The sequence below is a fragment of the Ovis canadensis genome, chromosome 3 (genome assembly GCF_042477335.2).
Source record: "Ovis canadensis isolate MfBH-ARS-UI-01 breed Bighorn chromosome 3, ARS-UI_OviCan_v2, whole genome shotgun sequence".
Classification (NCBI taxonomy): domain Eukaryota; kingdom Metazoa; phylum Chordata; class Mammalia; order Artiodactyla; family Bovidae; genus Ovis; species Ovis canadensis.
This window is the reverse complement of record NC_091247.1, coordinates 5,610,655-5,618,691: the sequence shown is the minus strand read 5'-3', so window position 1 is coordinate 5,618,691 and position 8,037 is coordinate 5,610,655. Positions and strand designations below refer to the sequence as shown.

At 45.3% G+C, this 8,037-nt stretch overlaps 1 protein-coding gene across 3 annotated transcripts in view; it reads left to right on the top strand.

Moving 5' to 3' along the window:
* Positions 1-233: 233 nt before the first annotated feature.
* The window catches only part of NUP214 (nucleoporin 214), a 90,018-nt gene continuing 82,214 nt past the window's right edge, over positions 234-8,037 (top strand). For 2 of the 3 annotated variants that reach the window (XM_069582128.1, XM_069582126.1), the window contains exons 1-7: positions 234-407; positions 2,712-2,907; positions 3,543-3,694; positions 5,072-5,270; positions 6,168-6,238; positions 6,754-6,817; positions 7,439-7,542. In XM_069582128.1, coding sequence (XP_069438229.1) covers positions 363-407; positions 2,712-2,907; positions 3,543-3,694; positions 5,072-5,270; positions 6,168-6,238; positions 6,754-6,817; positions 7,439-7,542 — 831 coding nt within the window. In that variant the 5' untranslated portion in view covers positions 234-362. Of the gene's footprint in view, positions 753-2,711; positions 2,908-3,542; positions 3,695-5,071; positions 5,271-6,167; positions 6,239-6,753; positions 6,818-7,438; positions 7,543-8,037 lie in introns of all 3 variants that reach the window. The other variant, XM_069582127.1, reaches the window with a different exon arrangement.

Genomic DNA, 8,037 nt, shown 5'->3' with positions numbered 1-8,037 from the left:
CTACCGACTAAAGGAAACCCACACGAGGCGAGCCCACGCCACCTGCAGACGACAGCGGCGGCCTGGGAGCAGCCGGGCGCAGGCGCAGTGACTGCCAGGCCACGCCTCCTCCTCTTCCGAGCCGGCCAATGGGAGGCGGTGGCCAGGAGGCGGCCGCGCGACTTCAGAAGGTCCCCTCAGCCTTCCTCAGCCACGCCGCGGGCCGAAATGCGTGCCGTCACCAAAAGCGCGCCGGAAGTGCGAGTTGTGCATCTCGTCGCAAGCTCTGAGGGGAGGAAGTTGGCCTCGGAAAGACCTGGGCTGTGTGGGCCAGGCCGCGGACGGCGGCGGTGGGGGCTCCTTTCACCAACTGAGGCCGCGCGATGGGAGATGAAATGGATGCCGTGATCCCTGAGCGGGAGATGAAGGTCAGGTGTTGGCCAGGGCCTCCCACCCTTCCTTAATTCTGGTATTGCCTTGGCGCCTCCCTGACCCGGGAAGCGCGGGTGTCCGCTGCCCCGCCTCCTGACTGAACGGTGTGAGGCGATGCAAGTTCTTGTCTCCAGAGCGTCCTGGAGCGCTCTGCCGTGCAGCCGGCGTGAAAGCCCCACGGAATGTACTTTCCGCGTCCCCTGCTGGTCTTGTGCGAGCCTCCTGAGTTATCGTGGTTACTTTAATGTGGTCGTCGGAGTATGGGAATAACTGTTGTTTATTGAGCGTTTACTTGCATGCCAGGCGTTGGTAACTATCACAGCGACCCTAGGAAGTACTTGGTAAGTAGAGGAGCAAATAGAGGCTCGGAAAGTTAACTTACCCAAAGCCGCCCTTGACAGGCGGAGTGAAATCTAGGTTGTTGTGAGCAGAGGAGAGATTCTCTCTCTGTCGCTGAATTTCAAGCCTGTAACCCAGGCTTGCTTAACGCAGAGCAGGGATCATCCCTTATCCTACAGGCGCTTTTGTTGTGTTTAGTCGTTTCCGACTCCTTGGGACCCCATGGACTGTAGCCCCCCCGGATTCCTCTGTCCATGGGATTCTCAGGCAAGAATACTGGAGTGGGTTGCCAAGCCCTCCTCCAGGGGATCTTCCTGACTCAGGAATTAAACCCATGTCTGCCGCTTTGCAGGCAGATTCTTTACCATCTGAGCCACCACGGAAGCCCACAAATCCTTTAATTAACTAGATTTGGAGGTCCGTTTTTGGCACTGGAAATCCTTCTGAAGTCAGGAAACTTGAGAGGACCAGATGATCCAAATCTCAGCTTAGTTCAGTCGCTCCAGCATGTCCAACTCTTCGACACCATGGACTGCTCACACTCATGTCCATAGAAAGGAAATATTAATAAGTCATGGGAAGATTTTAGGCATTTGGACAACAACTCACTGAAATGCATTAGGAAGTAGTAATCCATACCATGTTAAGAGTAGAAGTCTCTTCTTAAGAATCTCTGCCAAGGGTGACCAACCCAATGAGTGTGTGCCCTGTTCCTCATGTAGGTTGGGGCAGAAGGATAAAAAGGTTTTAGAACCACAGACTCAGAAAATGGTGGTCTCCCATTGAGTTTCTGATTACCAAGACCCAGAGGTTATCAGGATGAGAATTAACAAAAAACTGAAAACTTTATGGTGCTGGAGAAGACTCTTGAGAGTCCCTTGGACAGCAAGGAGATCAAACCAGTCCATCCTAAAGGAAATCAGTCCTGAACATTTATTGGAAGAACTGATGCTGAAGCTGAGGCTCCAATTCTTTGGCCACCTGATGCGACTGACTCTTTGGAAAAGACCCTGATGCAGGGAAAGACTGGGGGCAGGAGGAAAAGGGGGCGACAGAGGATGCGATGGTTGGGTGGCATCACTGACTCAATGGACATGAGTTTGAGCAAGCTCTGGGAGTTGGTGACGGACAGGGAAGCCTGGCATGCTGCAGTCCATGGGGTCGCCGAGAGACTGAACTGAACTATGGTCTCATCTGGAAATCCGTGTGGATTTCTGATCACCATACACAGTTGCAATTACGAAGATTATTTCAGTTACTCTTTTACCAAATATGTTTAAATATCACATCCAAGGGAATTAGTATGTGGGGATCCTGTAGAAAACACCATGTAGCGTAGTGTAGTGAAAGTCACTCAGTCATGTCCAACTCTTTGCGACCCTGTGGACTATATATAGTCCATGGAATTCTCCAGGCCAGAATACTGGAGTGGGTAGCCTGTCCCTTCTCCAGGGTATCTTCCCAACCCAGGGATCAAACCCAGGTCTCCCGCATTGCAGGGAGATTCTTTACCACCTGAGCCACAAGGGAAGCCATAGGAAACACCATAAAGGTACACAAATGAAGGCTGAGAAAGGCTGTCTTTGGTTTTTATGTCTTAGAGTGTAAGCAAAAGGAAATTTACATTCTTTTCACTAAAACCTTGATTTAAAGATAGATTTAGAATTGAAGGGAAAAAAATATGTAGAGTACAACTTAACGTGTGCATGCTCAGTTGCATCCAACTTTTGCAAGTCCATGGACTGTAGCCCACCAGGCTCCTCTTTCCATAGAATCTTCCAGGCAAGGATATTGGAGTGAGTTGGCATTGCCTCCTCCAGGCGATCTGCCCCACCCAGGGGTGAAACCAGCCACACAGTCTTTACTCTTAGGGTAATATATATTTTGCTGTACCAGAATATGACAGGTAATCTAACGTCCTGTTTGTCCTGAATTGATCTTGTTTTGACCCTGCACCATAGGATTTTCAGTTTAGAGCACTGAAGAAAGTGAGAATCTTTGATTCTCCTGAGGAGTTGCCCAAGGAACGCTCGAGTCTGCTTTCTGTGTCCAACAAATACGGCCTGGTCTTTGCTGGTGGAGCCAGTGGATTGCACGTTTTTTCTACTAAAAATCTTCTTATTCAGAATAAACCTGGAGATGATCCTAATAAAATAGGTAAGTTCCTTGGTTTCTGTTGCATGATAGAGAGAGGAGCATAGAGAAGTGCTAACGTCATCTGCTTCCCAAGTTTTACATAGCAAAACTACTGTTAGTCCTGAGGTTGACCCCCAAGAAGAGGAAGTGCTAGATGGGCTGCTGGACGCCTTCCTGGGTGTTCTCTCTGCTCCTTTGTATTTCTCTTCTGGTGACTTGTTCCTCTGAACTCAGAGGGAAGAACGGCTTACCATGGTGCCACACGTTTTTTTTGTTGTTCAGTTCAACTTGGGTTCTGGCTCTGTAGGAGAAGAACTTTGCTGCATGGCCTTTTAGTTGTCACAATAGCATCATCCAAACACAGGGGAATGTGTACTGTTTGGAGCATTGTTGCAGAAATATGGTACAGGACTATATTCAGCCAGGGCTCTGGCCACAGTTGGTTTCCCCAGGCCGTATGAGGGAGAGTCCCTACAACACTCACTGCAGCATTAGCCATCTATAAGAAAGCTGCAGTTCTGCACAACTTGGTATCCGGGTGTGTGCGCGTACGTTTATGTAGATGCAAGAATGATGTCACATAGACCTGAGTAGAGAGAGTTTGTGGCTTATGCTTCAAACATTCCATTTTCTGCTCTGTGTTTTTTGGTTTTCAGTTGATAAAGTTCAAAGCTTGCTGGTTCCTATGAAATTCCCAATACATCACCTGGCCTTGAGCTGCGATAACCTCACACTGTCCGTGTGCATGATGTCCAGTGAATATGGTTCCATTATTGCTTTTTTTGATGTTCGCACATTCTCAAATGAGGTAAGCTGCCGGCAAACTCTAGGGACCTAAGGAGAGTGCCTGGTGTTGAATCATAACCTAGAAGTTCCTGGTTGACCTTTGAATTCTTTTTCTAGAGTTGAATTCGGGTTTTTAAGAGGTCCTTAGTTACGGAATCATAAATCAAGATCTTTGCGATAATAGGGACTTCAAGAAATTATTTTGTAATACCACCTGCCCCAGGGTGCTGTCATTTCTCATTTACACTTGAGACAGCCAGAGCCCAGGGACCCTAAGTGACTTGCCTGAGGCCGCAGAGTTAGTAGACAGTGTCAGAAGTTCCTGCATCCTGGGTGTCTGGCCTCCCACCGCAGTGCTCTTCCTTTCCAGGCTGTGTAGTAATGGTAATCGTCAGTGAGATTGAGTGTTGAGATTGACTGCGTGCCAGGCCCTGTGCTGGCGCTTTGCATGCCTTGTTTTCATCCATGCCCACCCCTCTTGGCTTTATACTAGCCTCATACACTCGGTATCATGGTCTTCATCTCAGAGATAGAGAAACAGGCCCAAAGAGTTTAAGTAACCAAGAGTCCAGCAGTACTTGGGCGGGGGGCGGGGTGGGGGGGGGTTTGTTTGAGGCACTTTTTTTTTTTTTCAGTAGAAAGGAATTTCTTTATTCCTTTCCTGGGGAAAGGGGGATGCAGCAGGCTCGTGCCCCGAAATCGCGCCTCAAGCCCAGAGGCTTTGGCAAGGAGTTTTGCAGCAATGGCTCAACGGCGGGGTTGCTAATGGAAGATTAGCCTGTGTGCAGGGCCTGCACGCCTTTAATCTGGTCTCAGGTGGTCTCTCTTTTTTTTCTTAATTTTTAAACTAAACATTTAATTTTGTTTTGGGGTATAGCTGATTAGCAATGTTGTGATAGTTTCAGGTGAATGGTGAAGGGACTCAATCATACATATTGAAGCACCTTTTATATCATTAATCTTTCATTAGCCTTCTACAACAAATCTTTCACTGAGGCAATTTTGGAATTTTGAAGCCTTCCGGGGCTTCTGCGTACCAATTAAAATAAGCGCAGTATTTTAAGATGAGCACTCTCTAAAATTCAAGGACCCAACACTATTAAGAAGCAGAGTCTCAGTTTTTATTTAGTATATGCTCTTTATCCATTATTTTGCATTTGTGTATTCCCTGTTGAGAGTCCCTCTGAGTATGCTACAATAATTGATGGCCATTTTCAAAATTATGTTAAAATTTTCTGTAACAAATAGACTGTTGTATAGGGCTACAGTTTTTTTTCATGGTCATGGGGAAAAGTGAACTGTAATTTGAGAAAACTTGCATATTCAATAATTTTCTTGGACCATTGAATGTCTCTGTATTTATCTGTTTATTTTTGCCTCTGGGCATTTGTTTTAAAAGGCTAAACAGCAGAAGCGTCCGTTTGCATATCATAAGCTCTTAAAAGATGCAGGAGGCTTGGTGATTGACATGAAGTGGAACCCTACAGTCTCCTCCATGGTGGCAGTTTGTCTGGCTGACGGCAGCATTGCAGTCCTACAAGTCACAGAAACAGTGAAAGTGTGTGCGACCCTTCCTTCCACAGTAGGAGTAACGTCTGGTGAGTAATAACGTCTTTTACTCTTTAACATACGGTAATGGTCATCTATTTAAAAATTAATCTCTGAGGAAAAAAGCAAATAGGGCTCTTTGTCATACTAGTTTTTTGGTAGAAGTGGAGAGAGTGTATTTTATTTGTGTAGTTACTGTCCCTGAAGCCACACAGCACACATGATTTACCTTCAGTGTGCTTGGGTTTTCTGGTGAAATGTTTGGGTATAGAAATGTTTGGTTTAGAACTGTGTTGTTGAAATAATTATTTTGACCTAAAAGATCAGACTCTGAAACAGTCATTTGTACCTTAGGGGGAAAACATTAGAAAATATCCAATAGAAGCAAGAGAAAGATTTCTTGATATTTGAAAACCTTTTCTATCCTCCTCGATTTATCTAAAAACTGGAGTTTTCTGCACTTTACAGCTTTCTGGGCAATACTCCATTGAAAAAGCCTTTCTAGCAACTGGTTCAATGGCCCAGTAACAAATCACAATTCGATTGTGTCATCGACATGATGTTTCTTTTTTTACTTTGCCAAGTAAGGATGATCCCACAGTCTTCCATGGACTGACAGAAAGAGGAACACAAAGTGGTAATTGTTGCCATTTAGTCACTAAGTCACGTCAGACTCTTTTGCGACCCCATGGACTGCAGCACGCCAGGCTCCTCTGTCCATGGGATTTCCCAGGCAAGAATATTGGAGTAGGTGGCCATTTCCTTCTCCAAGAGATCTTCTTGACCCAGGGATCAAGCCTGCACCTCCTGCATTGGCAGGTGGATCTTTTACCGCTAAGCCACCAGGGAAGCCTGAAGTGGTGATTACATGGCTGTTTTGGTACATATCTCACGGTTTGCTCCATTTTCTTCAGTTTTTAATTGGTAGTATTTTCTTCTTTACCCAGTGTGCTGGAGCCCCAAAGGAAAGCAGCTGGCTGTGGGGAAACAGAATGGAACTGTGGTCCAGTATCTTCCTGTAAGTCTTGCCTTGGGCTTCAGAGCATTTTTATCAAGTAACTGTTTTGGGGTTGGTTTGGTAGTATCTTTGCTGTTTTTTCCTGTTGAAATATAGTTTATGTTCCTTGCAACAAATCTGTCTGTACCCAAGAGAATGCAGGAAAGAGCTGTCGCGTGCCCACTCCTTTTCCTGTGGTCTTCCAGAGATAATATTCCTGAGTACTCTTCAGTATAAATCGGCAGAGAATCTGTGTATGTCCGATCACACCCGGTTGAGAAGGAGAGGCTCGCGGGCAGTGCCGAGGCCTGTGCTGCTGTGTATCCCTCCTGTTCTCTGCAGGGTACAGAGGGTGAATGTGGTGGGACAGGCTTCAGGTTCAGGTTCAGTTTCTTCTTTATCAGCACAGAAAGTCGTTACATGAAATTTGGTCCATGTTCTTTTAGGGCATTGGCCTGTAAAACGACAATACAGTTGTTGGATTTGCGGTCTGGGGATTGTTTTGTTTGACACTGGTTTTTTCAAATCTCTTTCAGACTTTGCAGGAAAAGAAAGTCATTCCTTGTCCTCCATTTTATGAGGCAGACCATCCCGTCAGAGGTAACGCATCTGCTTTTCTCACTGGGCTAACGTCTAATGAGGCACTGTCTGTGGTGCAGAAATGTTAGACCATGTGGGGCCTGCATACTGGCTCAGGAAAGTGCTGGTGCCTCTTGTGTGAAAACACTGTTTCAGCTAGCTAATTAGGTCTCGATCCCTGGGACAGGACGATCCCCTGGAGAAGGAAATGGCAACCCACTCCAGTCTTCTTGCCTAGAAATCCCACGGACAGAGAAGTCTGGTGGTCTACAGTCCGTGGGCGGCAAGGAGTTGAACGCGGCTACGTAACTGAGCACAGCATACATGCACAATTAAGCCACCGTAACAGTAATTCTCTAGTAGATACCTGTGTCACTTGGTAAATGATGTTAAATGGATCCTGACTTTTTTTTTTAATTAGAATTCTTCATTATTTGCTTTGATTATCATCTGCTGGGGGTAAAATACCACTCTGGAATGAATTGGAGCTTTTTGAATCTTTGTGAATGACGTTTAGTGAAGTCTAGACCTTTTTAAAAGCTATAGTAGTTGGATACTTGTTTATCTATGAGCTGATAATTTTATAATGTACAGGGGTTATTCCAAGCACAGAGATGGTTTATTAGGATGTGTGTCTTTCAGTTCTGGACGTTCTGTGGATTGGCACCTATGAATTCACTATAGTGTATGCCGCGGCGGATGGGACCTTGGAAACGGCTCCAGATGTGGTGATGGCTCTGCTCCCGGTATGTGTGTGAAAGCGGTGTCTTGATTATTTGAGAATTATATAAGTCTTCTAATAAAGTTAGAGACTTTAGGCGTCTCTCTCCTTTCCTTACTGGCAGTGGTACCACTTGAGGTGTGAGATTTTTTTAATGCTGCACTAGGGGCCTGAGGACCAAAATTGTGGTGTCCGCTTAGAGCACATTCTATTGTTGAGCCATATGGTGAAAAAAAATCCTAAAATTTTAAGTTGTAAACTGTGAGTTGTGATAGGTGTTAATCTGATGAAGTCATTTTAGAAAAGCAAGAAAATATCTTGATTTTCAAAATTCATTCACTTATTCAACGACTGAACAACAAAGTGTGTCAATATGCAGTGGTACCATTTTTAATCTTTGCCAATCTGATATGAGAAAAAAGTGCCTCCTTTTTATTAACTCTTTTGGGTTCCTGACAATGTCAAATTTTAAAAATAAGTTTGTTAAGGTGCCTTATTTCAAGATTAAGATTTTTTATTC